Here is a 14,054-nt window from a genome sequence, read left to right on the forward strand (position 1 = left end):
GGAGAAAAGGAGGATAGAGAGGATGAGGGAGGATGAGAGGCCAGGGCTGGCCGGGAGATGAGAGGAGGGAAGGGGGAAAGGGAGGAAAAAAAGAGTACTCATGATGTCCTGAGTTTTTGGAGTAAAGTGGGTGGCCAGTACAGTGCATAGTGCCTGGGAGGGAAGAGGTGAGGTGGAGACTGCAGAAGGATTGGCTAGCTCCTTGCAGATTTGAAAGAGTTCAGCCTTGTTGTTGGATGCTCCAGAGATTCAAGCCTGGATATGGGCCCTCTTTTTCGAACAAATGGAGAGACGATATTGCCTTTGGAGAAGGTGACAGGCCAGTTTGTCAGGATGAGCTCGAGGTCTGCCACTTCCATTCAGCAGCTCTGCACTTGCGTTTCAGGGCTGCTAGATCTGAGTCATCTTATGTACCTCGCAGTTAAAGTTTGCACTTAAATGATGCCATTGAGCAAACTATTTGATGTCACTGATTGAATAGGCACCTTTTCCAAATGTCCAGGATACGACGACCATAAGTGCAAGATTCTTCCACTCTGTACCAATAGTGTTGGACAGACTTAAAGGGAGAAAACTCTACATCCATACCACAAGACCACTTCTTGAACTACCGTAGGGATTCCAAGAATGTCCACCTTCGTGCTCTGGCCTTATTCATAATGATCATCCAGATCCAGGTAGTGAGGTAGATATACTACTGCAGTTCATACACCAAAGGAAAAAGTAATGATGCTGGAGCCCCCAACCATAGCTGACCATATAGATGGGAACGGCCACAGCGGCTCCATACATTTTCTTTGCCAACTAGATGACAAAATGATGGCTTTTCGAGTCAGCAAAGAGGTCATCAATGATACACCACTTTCCAGACTTGTGTCATCGCCCGTCAGAAAACTCTGTAGTGGTTCAGCAGTGGACTGATCCGGGCCAACCAACAGCCGCTGCTCCATCCGACACTTACAAATTCAGAAGAAAAGGTCCACAGAGTGGATGTAGCCAATCCCAGTTGATCAGGATCATCACTCAGTTTTAAGGCTAAACGTAGATGAAAGCATGCAATCTGGATAGCATAAAGTCTATAAATCATTGCAAATCTGTGGCAAAAGTTAATTGTTTAAATAACAATGTTAACTCTGCCAGTAAGACCTCTTTTGGCCTATTTTGGCGATTAGGACCTCCCCCTGTCCATATTGACCAAAAACGCTTCCATTGGCACATGCTGACCAATACGAAATCCCTGACCCCATAGTTACTTACATTTTGTCAGTCTCCCTTGCCTTCCATAGATCCCTTCCTCGCGGAAATAAATATCCCATCTTTTGTCCTTTGACAAATCTCTGGATTTTGGGAATCTTCCCGTTCCTGCACCACTTTCAGTCTCAGGATTGGGATCTCCATGCAGACTAGTCTTTCAGATAATGTGGGTTCTCCCTCTATGAATTCAATCAGCACTGCAGGGTCATTATCGTGTACATCAACACTGGTAACATTCTGAACACCAGTTGCCATTACAGCCCATGAAGGGGTTCTGTGAGCTCAGGGTTAGAGACACACCCTCTTCCCACTCCAGGTGTATCCAAGCAGGGAGGCCCCCCACCACACACTGGCCCGCCCTGCTGGGCATGGGCTGCATGGGGCCCCCAAGACTGCTGGGGCCCCCGCTATACAAGTGTATCCAAGTCCTACTGTGGCTGCCCCTTTGGCGGCAATGGACTAACACAAATGGCCCATATTGGCCCCCCTCTGCCCAGTTAAGGGGGGGTGATTCATGTGTGCCATGTATTGGTACAATAGACAGCCCCTATATTTAGCACTCCAATTTACAGGGGCCTCTCTTTGTCTGGAAATGAATAGTCACAACATTTGACTCCATAACGTCTATTGCACAAAGCTTATTTGAAGGGTACGGAAGTTTAACCTCCCCCAGCAGTAGCTATGGGGAGACTGCACTTGGTTGCTCATCATGGGAAACGATGAAACTCAACCTTTCACCTCTTGACAAAACAGGAAGTGACATCCTAGCCACATTTTTCAATGCTATGTGATATCACATTTCATACAAGAATGGATCCCCATATGTATCGTCAATATCAGTGAGTATAGGCCCATATTGCCAAATGGCTGTGAATGCAAGCAGACGTCCAGGTCCAAATGTTAATGATGTGTATAGTACTTACACTTAAGTGCTTTATATAGAACAAATATACATACAATATCACCCAGCCTGTGTTGGTACTCATTTATCAACCCCGGATAGATGATAGGCTGAGTTGGCCTTGCCAGGTTTTGAATCTGCAACCTGCAAATCACACACACATAGCAGCAGCAAGCGCTCAACCAACTGAGCTATTTTACCAGCATTGGCTATCTCACCAGCTATAGTAAAATGATCAATTGTATGTCTGAATGTTCTCAAAGTCAGAAAACAAATTAAACTCTGTAGTGGTTACCATTACTGCTAACTGAGATTTGACAGAAGGCCAGTTCATCTGCAGGTCTGGTGCAAAGTTGGCCACATGTTAAGCCTGTGTGGATCTACTTTTCAGGCTTCAGAGGTTGGCAAAATACATACCATTGGGAGGGTTTATAAATGTGTATTAAAGAATTTAGAGTAGTGCTGGGAAAGCAGTGCACTCACATGGCATCCCCCACTCTGGGCACGCGTAACCTCATACATGCAAACAAACATCCTGAACAGCATGCCAGGGAGATAGGAAAGATAGACACATTACAACAAAGCATTTATTGTGGCACAATGAAATCAAGGGTCACTTACTGTGCTATGGCCAAACATTTCAACACTGTACACAAGCTTTGAGGCACAAGGATTTTCTCAGGTGATGTAAGACACCGAGATGGAATGTCTTGTGATGATTGTAACAGAGACACCAGCAGAAAGAAAAATGCTATAACTGCAACTTGCAAAAAGCAAAATACATATTCCCGAAATGGATACTTATTGTACTCTAAATGCTTTTTGGAAGTTTTTGTCTGCATTGTGAATTTGAGGTGTTTAAGGAGAGACTAAATCAGGGACTCACCCTCCCCCCCTGAAGTGTGCCTGAAATAAATCTTTAAGGAGTCTAGCAATTATTGTATAGAATTCTAGAAAGACACATTATGTGTTATTCCTATTCTTTCCTATTTAGGGTCACTACTCAAAGTGTTACACATGTGTAACTTGCCCATTTTTTTTTAAAGAGTTATGAACAAGAAAGCCATCCACTCCAGAAACAAAGAGCCACATGGAGCTCCTGGCCACAGCCCAGCAGCATTCATTTAAAAAAAAAAGAAAGAAAACAATGTCCGTTTTTAGGGGTAGCTAGGGTGACCACAGGGATAGCAAGGGAGACCTCAGAGGTCACAGCTGCGACCCCTGGTGACCCCCAAATGACGTCCCTGATAGTCCTCCTGGTTCAGGTGTTTACGTTACCCTACCACACAATTTCCTCTCAGTATGCTTTAAAGATCGGCCATGCAGAGCAATCTGGAAATCCTGGGATGGGGAAGGGCAATTCCTGCTGGCCGATTCATTCCCTGAAGGACATTTTGTGACATTGGGGGAATTCTCACATAAACCTGAGGACAACTCCATAAAGGTGTTGCAATTCTATTGCATGAGAGAATCTATTTGTTAGCTAGGGCCATCATTCCCACAGGAGCCAGAATGCAATGCATGCATTGAAGCAATTGTCTCTGGCGGATATACCAGTTGTATTATCTCCAAGCTCTACAACCTAATCCATACAAACCAACCCTCTAAAAACAGGGCACGCCTACAATGGGAACACGGACTGGGAATAGAGATTTCAGACATGCAATGGAAGAGATGTTGTCTTCTGACCAAAGAGGTATCTATGAATGCGAGATACTGTCTGATACAATTTAAGGTTTTAACTCAGTTGCATTACACCCCGGCCAGTTTGTGATGAGTGTGTGAAATATGGGGTTTCACCGACAAATAAGATTCACAGGTTTTGGGACTGTCCAACGGTCGCTCGCTTTTGGAGGCAGGTGGCAGAAATGTTGAATGATATTGCAGATTTTCCCTCTGCGAAGTCTCCTATGAAATACCTGTTGTGGCATATTGGGAAAGTAGCGGTGACTCTTTAACATTCATGTATAGTGGCTAAAAAGCGCATCCTATGACACTGGAGGTCTAAATCAGCCGCCACCTGCACGGAATGACTAAGAGACCTTCTTTATGCCAATGAGAGGGAAGAAACCTAGGTGGCAATGGCAACCCCGCCCTGCTGGCCTAAGGATATTTGGAGTCTCCTGCAGATGTATGTATTGCAATCAGAACAGTATGGTGGGGTTCATCAACAGACTTCATAAATGGATGGGGAGTAACACATTTATGAGGGAGATGGTAGATTGCAGTCATATGCATCCCCAAAGGGAAGTTCATCTTTACTTTAAACTGCATAGCATTCACTATGCAACGCTTGACAATGTCGATTTCTATGAAGTCTGTCTGTTGTTTTTTTAATCAAAATAAAGTTAAAAAAGAAAAGGTACATGGTCAACTAAGCGATACAGATCAATCATTGGTGAATATACACACATCAAAAATGAACAAATTTAAAATAAAAATATGTTGATGTTCAGTCCAGCCTTCAGTCAAACATATTAGTTTACCCAATTCGCAATCAATTGTCATATCCAGCATACACAAAAAATGAAACAAACTTGCGCATAAAGACCAACGCGGTACATACATCGGCAATTACATCCCCATTACAGTTTTTTACAAGGAGAACACGCAGAACTCCAGATAAGATTTGGAAGTGGGAGTATTTTACTCCCTATTCTTTTTTTTTTTATTGGAAGTAAAAAGATTTTTAGGGAGTAAAAAGGTAAGTCCATTTCTCAATCGGAGTATTTTCATAAGTGAATAAAATGTGTGGAAACGTTTTTGTAATAATTATTTCTTTGCACCTAGTTATTCATGCACATTAAAGGATACATGCTTGCTTCGTTCGAACAGGCAGTAATAATAGTGTTTTTTTTCCTGTGGTAATATGTGCACTACTGGTCCCAACATATCCATTCAGCTATGTGGGTTAATGCAGGGGCACAAGGTTCAACGTATCTTACCTATTTTTGTTGTAATTGTACTCCCTATTTTCAGGGAGTATTTGCCTATTTTTAGGGCTGAGTACACAGTATCAATTGTAGTATATTATATTGCACGAATGAGTAAACTACAGCTGAATATGACTTTGTCAATTACAGACATACATATAAATTCTGTAATGAACGCCGCATGTCATGGGTGGGAAACACCCTTCCACCAAACGTAGCACTACACGATAATTATTGGTGCTCTGTTCCAGCAGCAGGACCGCGACTTGGATTCATGGTAGCATAGAGCCACGCCGTTTAGGTTACATTATAGTGAGAGGTTTAAGGGGAGAGCGGAGGGAGACAGTATCCTGGCCCAAAGCTATGCTGCTCATGATTGCTATAAAACATTAACAAAATGTTAAGAAAAACTTAAAAAAACAACAAAAGAGTTACCAAACCAGAAAGCATGCCAGAGTGATAATAGCTATAACCTGCTCTGTGTGTGGATTTACTGCTAGGTCATGGTACTAGGACGCGTGTTAAGGTGCTCACTTCGCTCAGGCCTGTAATTGAGGCCTTGGCCATTACTCTACTGTTTATTAATTGTAAACTGCATTCTCTGATTGGTTGTGAGAACGTCTGAAATTGAATTTGTGTGCTAATTACACTTTGAAGGCCCGGTCTCAGGGCCATACTAGGCATTATAAGGGTGGGGAATCCAATCCACACCTCCCTCCACAACCACGGAAGCCAAATGGAGTACAACCCTCCCACCTTGGTTGACACGGGTCCCTGATTCTAGAGCAACAGGTCACCACGAGACAGCCAATGGGGGAAGAGGGTTAGGGAGAGGTTGTGGATAGGAGAGGGGAGGGGAGGAAAACACCCAAACGAGTGTTAGGGAAACGTAATGGATGGATAATGGGAGTATCTTGCAATATTTCATACACAAACACATCTCTACCCGGTGACCCAGACACTCCTTACTAGTGCCTGTGAACTCCTTGATTACATACACGTGATCTTAACTTCCGGATTCACTCTGGGTTACCTGGACCCCTATGAACCGTAATCTCTTTCTCTGATCATCACCAACATGAACAATGAAATGGCAAACATGATGGAACACAGATGCGATGGCATGGCTACATATGTCACAATGAATCACAAAGACAGAACCAGGTTCAGGGCGTGGAATGCCGGCTCTCACCCAGGTGAAAGGCTGCATTCCACGCCCCCTTTGTGATGTACACTCTGGGCACTGGCAAGGAGTCATGAACAGGCTGCATCGTGGGAAGCCCCGGAGGAGGCATCCTTTTTCCCGCTACACAAGCTCTAATAGCATTGGAGCCCTTACTAACATGATCTATTGTGTGCTAAGTGACCCTTGCCCTCCTTACAGGCCCTCGCCTTAGACTTGGACTTGGGACCAGTAACGTGTGCAGTGGCCACCTACCACGCAATGAAGCCCTCTGTGCCTAGCTTCTGCCATAAATGCAGCGTGAGGCTGTTAAAAGCCAAATCATTTAATCAGTTGCTCATTGACTGCTGACAAGAAAGATTGTGGGTGTACATTTTGCATTTTTCGAAACTAAGATCAAATGATTGTGTCCTGATAACATGTTATTTCGTTAATGACCACATTTTAATCTTACAAATGCATTGTACATGAATCATTTCTTTTGAAGTGTTATTTGCTTCCTCATAAAATAATGCAAAATATTCAAACTGTTCGTTTACTTTTTCATCAATAACAATGTATTTGCCTTTAGGTTCCACAGGGGCAACCCTGTCTCTGGTGAACGAGGCGCAGTATCTTCTAATACACACTGCCAGCATCCTGAGCCTCCAACAGAATATCTCCCCTGGGTAAGAAGATATTCGATAGAGAGTTCAGTGGGGGCGGGAAGGAGTTTGGGATGCTGGTGTGTGTTGTTTTTACTAAATAAGTAAATGAACGTATTCATCTGCAATCATAATTCATTCTCTGCTAAATGATGCTTCACCTCACGCCCTACCGATTTTTTTAATTGGTTTTTATAACGCGCTTAATACCCGAGTTGGGTTTCTAAGCGCGGATCCAGGATTCGAACCTCTGTTTCTTGTTTCCAAGACCAGCATGTTGCAGCTGTGCTATCCTCTGTTCACCAAGAGAATGACCAGCATTATCTAACAAAGTGGACTCGTCATCAATACACCTGAGCCAGCAGGTAAGTTATATGGGTTTATTAGTTAAGTACACAGCAGGAAACACCGGCACATCCTTGCCAGCCAACTCTCTATCTCCAACTGTCCCCCATGGAACACACATTCAGATGACAACACTCTAAGCACAGTGACCTCACCACATTTCACTGACATCACCACTGCAGGGAAGACACAGGAGGGAAGACACTCATTATAACACTTCCCCCTCCCTTCATTTAATAATAGGACACACCAACATTGGTAAAGTACTAGTCATTCCCATACACAAAGTACCATCCTACACAATACCAATACAAATACGCGTGGCCACCACGTACCTGTCCAGCAACACCCAAGCTCATATGAACACGAGACACAAACCCCAGAAAACGGTCCACATGAAGCCCATTACATACCAAGGCCAACAACAGAGCACAAACACTCTTGACTACTGTGAAAAACTCATAAGCGCACTGACAAGCGCACTGACACGCGCACTGACACCATTGAAACCATCTCCCCACTAATGAAAGCCGAAGTATAAAACAGGTGGAAACATATACTCCTACTCAAACGGAACACAGATCCACCCTACAACAATATAACAACTCCTTGTCCACCAACTCACTAAACAGAGGAACCCACCGACCTGGAATAAGAGCTGCACCTCCCATCTACCGAACTGCAATAACAAGTCGAGGAACAAAACAATAAAAGAAGAACTCCACCTGCTTCCAGCTGCCCCTAGAAGCCTAGGGCCTGCCACACCACAGCGTCCCTAAAAACGGATATCACCCTAACAACCACGATCCTTCAGTGCACCTACATCCTTCCGCCCTGGTCTGCACCCCAGGGAACCAGGGCTGCTACCCCCGGGCACAACCCAACTCACAAGAGCAACCACCGGGCACTAACCCAACTCAAATGAGCAATAACAACCAGCACAACTAACACATCAGTCCAAAACCCCTAAATGAGGCCATACCTAACTCTGACCATAACCAACTCCGAAAGTACTATGAAAAAACCAGTTCCTGTGAACCAACGCACAAATTCACTAAAATGATCTAAAAGGACCCCTAGATCGTGCAACTTAGCCAAGCCACCCAACACCACAGGGCACTGGCCCGTGCCAAGTACCAAAATGATACACTTCACAGGACCCCTAGTCCCAGCCACAGAGTACACCTCTACACACCCCGAGACCCCTGGTCCCTGCCAATACAAAACACCATTGCACCCATGGAACCCTTGGTCTCTGCCAAATACAGAACACCACTGCACCCAGGGAACCCCTGGTCCCGGCCAAACACGATACACCATCCCCTAATGTGGGACCCCCAGCACCCGCCAGGCTACCACAATGGACGAACTCACTAACAACGGGCAAAATGACACACTCATCACCTTGAAATGGGACCCCTAGCACCTACTAGGCTTCCACGGTGGCCACTACAACAAGCACCACCAGACGCGCACAACCACCATGTGCACTCACACCCAGACTCACACCACAACAAAAGACACACAAATGAAATATCAACGGAGCTCTTAAATTAATGCAATGTTCAAAAGGACACAACACCATAATAATTGTAGGTTTCTTCGCACACTGGCGTAAGCTACAGTGTGACCCCTCACTGCTTATAAAACGAATCTTTGAATTGCTGCAACAAAAGGGCAAGTTAGTTAAAACAAGTTCACAAGGATATCGGCCAGTACGAAAACCCAAGTCCAATGAGATCAGTCAGTGTCTCCCACCAGTTACGGAACGGAAACAGCCCGTTCTAAACTCATAGAAATAAAATCCCAATGCTCCTATAAAACACTTGTTTTTTTTTCCATCCGATAATCCATAGGATGTCAGCAACAAAAATAGCAAAAGCGGGAAAATCCGAAAGGCACGGACACTTCCCTCCCACAAGTCCCAGCAATGAACCCCGTAATCCGGAACCAACAAATTACATGCAAAAGGGGAGAAAAGTACCACCCACGTCCCCAGATCTGACCAGTCCTGCAAGGAAACATATTAAGCACAAAAGCAGTTTAAAACGAACTGTAAACAACTGTACCATTACTCTTACGAGGCCACAACATGTACATTCTCACCATGCTGGCCCAAGACATGACAATGAGCTAACAATAAGTAGGCCACAACACGTACACGTGACATCACACACTGGCCTTACTGCTAACCAAAGTTCCAGCATAAATGAAAACGTCCTCCTTCCGTCAGACCGCACAGTGCCCCTGCACTGAGGAAAGACCTCCTCTCCTCCCGGCGGACATATATCCTGTGGAGACGCTCCAGCGCCGCACTCCTGAAGGAAATCCATGTTGCTGTAATTCACGAACGCACAGCAATCTATAAGGGCAAGGCGCTCTTCACCAATCCGCTGCCGATGTACTGCAATGCAATCCGTGTTCTTCACAGACACTGGAAGTTCCGACTCACTTCCGGACTCAGGAACGAGGCTGTTGTTACGTTGTCTGCGTACTGCGCACACAGTGCAATTCTCCTGTGCTCCAGCACCCTGCACAGGAATGTTCCGAAACCTCCAGGAAACGTCATCATATTAGAAACAACAACGTAGGGTTCCCTTCTCCTGTTGATCGAATGCCGGGCATCAGATGCCAGTCCCCGGCACCCGGCGACCTCCTTCCCAGCACTATCCATGGCTGCCAACACGTAGTCCTCACACACTGCCATAATGGATCCGCTCCTTACCGCGGTACTCCTTGGTCCGGAATGTTGCCAAAACCGGACTCTGGGGCAATGTCCGACACTGCCCACCTGCTGCGGCCCCAGACACGAACCCTGTGGGGAGACGTCGCCTGCCAAAAATTGCTGCTCCTCAGTGCTCACGGGGCTCTCCCACTGGGGCCATGCACCAACTGCTGGACCCGGAGGCACTCTGAACCTCACAGGCCTCCACTTCAGACAGCTTTTGAAGAAATCCAATGGGCACGATGCCAAAATTCCCCGGTACTTCCTTCAATACCAGGACCAGGCTCCAACTACAAAGGGGCCTCCTACTCGCTCCAGCACCACCCGGCCTGCTGGGCTGCAACTCCGGTCCGGACCTCCGGAGCTGCACAGCTGGATGCTACTCAGGATATGAACACTTGGAGGGCGGTGTCCTGTTCAACTGCTGTCCCCTCCATGACAGGCTCCCACCTTCGTCGCCAGTGTAACAAAATGGACTCGTCATCAACACACCTGAGCCAGCAGGTAAGTTATATGAGTTTATTAGTTAAGTACACAGCAGGAAACACCGGCACATCCTTGCCAGCCAGCTCTCTATCTCCAACTGTCCCCCATGGAACACACATTCAGATGACAACACTCTAAGCACACTGACCTCACCACATTCCACTGACATCACCACTGCAGGGAAGACACAGGAGGGAAGACACTCATTATAACACATTAGCACACTTCGACGCTCAGTATCATTTTATCATTAGTGGCCAGATGATATTCAAGTTCTTTTTAGGTTTTGGTTCATAGGTGTTGCTTTAGCAAAGCCTGCTGGAGCTTAAACGCAATGGCATGGATAGTGGAAGATAGAAAATGTGTATACATGCACACATGCCTTTGCATGGTTCCCTGCGCCCATTTCGCGCCACGGCCACTGATCTCCTGTAATGTTGTGATTAGGCGGGGCTTCTCCTTCTTAATATCTGTTAGAAGGGGGATGCAGTGTGAGACCCTGTGCGATTATCCTCGCAATTAGTGGATTTTGTTGGTAACGTGAGTGGGCAAAAGTTGAGCAACAGCGCACCCATGCAGCGTTGCTTTTTGGTGTGTGTTTGTTTCGTTTGGATCTGGCAGATTTATGGTGGGATCTGTAATGTTGGGCATGGGAGGAGACATCGCCCTGCTTCGGAGGGGGATGAGGCGGGGAGGGGATCATTTCGGGGGTGAAAAGTTATAAAAGTTGTCTTGGCGGACAAGGGTGAATGAAAATGTGCATTGGAACAAGGAAGCAGGAGGTATACCCAATAGGCAGGTATGATGAGAATCAGTCAGTCAATACGTGGGTGTGATGATGGCACTTAATCTTCTAAATTGGAATGTTAGGGGACTTGATAACTATACGAAAACCAGGCAGATAATGGCTAATGCCAAAAGGCATAAAATAAATATCCTGTTCCTAAAGGAGACGCACTACAGCGACTTCTAACAAAAATGTAACTGCATCCTGAGGAAATAACATGTTTTGTACGTCCTATTTGACACAATTCAGGCTGGTTTTAACTCTGGTCCACAAAACACTCAAATTTATACAGAAGGGTAAATATGTTGTGATGCACTGTGTTATTGAGGGGGTGGAAGTACTGCTAGTCAGCAGAGGCGTTGCTAGGGGAGTTTTAGGGGGCTATAGCCCCGGGTCTTTTGGTCGTAGCCCCGGATAGAATCTCTGGGTCTATAACCAAAAGGCTAGCTAGCCCCGAGTCCCGACAATCCTGACATTAGTGTAGCCCCAGATCTTTTCCAGACCTAGCAACACCCCTGCTTGTCAGTATGTATGGACCTAATACGGACTCCCACGACTTTTATGAGGACATTGCGAATATTATTGACTTGTATCCATCAACTTCAGTTATTTGGGGGTGGGGGGTGACATGAACTGTATAGTCGGCCAGCGGGTTCACCGAACTGGGACGGTTCCTAGGCCACCACCCAGAGCTGCTTGCGGTATACAATGTCAGATAGATGAGATTGAGCTTTGGGACATGTGGAAAGTCATGCACCCACAAGAGTGACAGTACACATTTTACTCATCAGTACATGGCATGGCATCCCAAATTGACCTAGTATTGATTTCACAACAATGGGTGAGAAAGGTCCAATTGGTGGTTATCCTCCCCCGTACGTTATCATGCCACTCTCCCGTTAGTATGTGGATAAGAATGGGCAGGGGGGCTCTTAGTTGGGCATCATGGAGGTTCAAATCCGAGGCATTGCAAAACATGGTATTCAGGGCAGACATAGAGGAGGATATACGCACCTATTTCACACACAACACTCAGGATACCACATCACATGGCATAGCGTTGCAGGAATTTAAAGCGTACATTAGAGGAATGTCCATCGCAAAAGAATTTGGGGTTCTCAAAACAATTAGGTGCAATTCAGAGTGCTGCGAAATTAGGCTCAAAGGCTTGGAAAATGCCTATGCCGCCATACCAGGCCTGGCCATTATGACATATATACATCCTACGCTTGCGCAGTTTCATGCACATGCACAGAAAAAAACCACATATTTTCGCAAAACCTGCAGCTGCCAGGTGATATGGGGAAGAGGACCGCTCGGGGGGGACGGCTGATATGGGCCTGAAAATGGCCTGCCACAAAAAGACAGTTTATTGGATGAACGGGGAAAGTGTAAATGCACAGATCAGAGGATGCTTGAGGTGTTGGGGCGCTTTTCTGTTTCTCTCTGTCATGCAAGCCTGCTTCAAGGGGAGCAGACTATACACTCCTGTTTGGAAGATATACCAATATTCAGGCTGTCGGCAAGTGCTAGGGAGTAGATCAATACGCTGTTCACTATTGAGGACATTATGGGAGTGTATTGCTCTTTTCCGAAAAGTGCACGGAACTACCATAAATCACCAATGCAATTATAGAGCAAATACTTCAACCCAAAAAAACAGACACAATAACTCACTGCCACGCACTCTTTAGAAGATAATCAGCTCTTTATGGCTATTTATTCAAAGATTACAAGTACATAGAAATAACTCATAAAACTAATATGGACATAGATCACAGAAAAAGTAAAGAAGTCAAAAAAAGAATACATCACCGTGAGCGTAATATCATTCCTCATCTCGCCCAGAATCGGCTGGAAGACCCCGGGGACAGCCAGGACAAGAGTGCCACAGCTCACAGGAAGGCCAGACTGAGCTTCCTTCTCTGGCTGAAGTCGCACCTGACCCCTCCAGGTTTCCGCCTATATAGGCACTCCAAAAAAAGGAGTTAATTCTCAAACCTTCTGGAATTGCACCTGCGCAGTTGAGGAACAGCCGTCGGTTGCCAGCTGGGTCAATCGAGAGCTCCTCCCAAGGAACGCAGGGCCTCCCTGCTCTAAAAACATGCTCCAGGGAGAACAGTAGCAAGTCATAACAACGTTAGCTTTTCCCAGCAGAAATGGCCTTGACTGCATACCAAGTTTGAAAAAGCATGTTTATCTCAGCACTGTGAATCTAACACTTCAGCAAAATGTGTGCAGCCTTTCACTGCGGAGTGAAGTAAATATCCAACATGGCTCCGAGCACTCCCAGAATGCATTGTGCACCCGCGCCATTTTAAACCAAGCATAAATTAAGCAGAACAGGGAGTTATCAAAGACCTCCCTAGGGGCAAAGCACCTGGCCCAGATGGGCTGACTGCAGAATTCTACATAGCATAGAGGGCAATTCTGGCCCCTCAACTACTGCGAGTATGGGAAGAGGCATTGAAAATCTGTCCTCCCTGAGTCACTCTGTGAGGCCACCATCACGATTCTGCTCAAACCGGGTAAACCGGCCAGTGAATGTGGGTCATATAGACCCTTGTAATTAATGAATGCAGACAGCAAAATCTTTGCTAAGATTATAGCAAATAGATTTCTCCCCCTAATGCCGTACCTGGTTCATCGTGACCAGGCGGAGTTTATCCCGGGAAGATCCACTGCACTGAATGTCTGCTGTTTATTCTACATCGTGTCCCGCCGGTTGCCAGAAGCTTCTGCCTTCACTTTCATACTCAATCCACAGAAGATCATTCATATGGTCTTGTGGGAGTA

At 45.9% G+C, this 14,054-nt stretch overlaps 1 protein-coding gene across 1 annotated transcript in view; it reads left to right on the forward strand.

Moving 5' to 3' along the window:
- Positions 1-14,054, forward strand: part of MOCOS (molybdenum cofactor sulfurase) — an 819,339-nt gene that overhangs the window by 750,614 nt on the left and 54,671 nt on the right. Inside the window, exon 12 of the mRNA XM_069620525.1 lies at positions 6,843-6,939. Coding sequence (XP_069476626.1) covers positions 6,843-6,939 — 97 coding nt within the window. The remainder of the gene's footprint in view (positions 1-6,842; positions 6,940-14,054) is intronic.

The sequence above is a fragment of the Ambystoma mexicanum genome, chromosome 5q (genome assembly GCF_040938575.1).
Source record: "Ambystoma mexicanum isolate Mex_15411 chromosome 5q, UKY_AmexF1_1, whole genome shotgun sequence".
Taxonomy (NCBI): Eukaryota; Metazoa; Chordata; class Amphibia; order Caudata; family Ambystomatidae; genus Ambystoma; species Ambystoma mexicanum.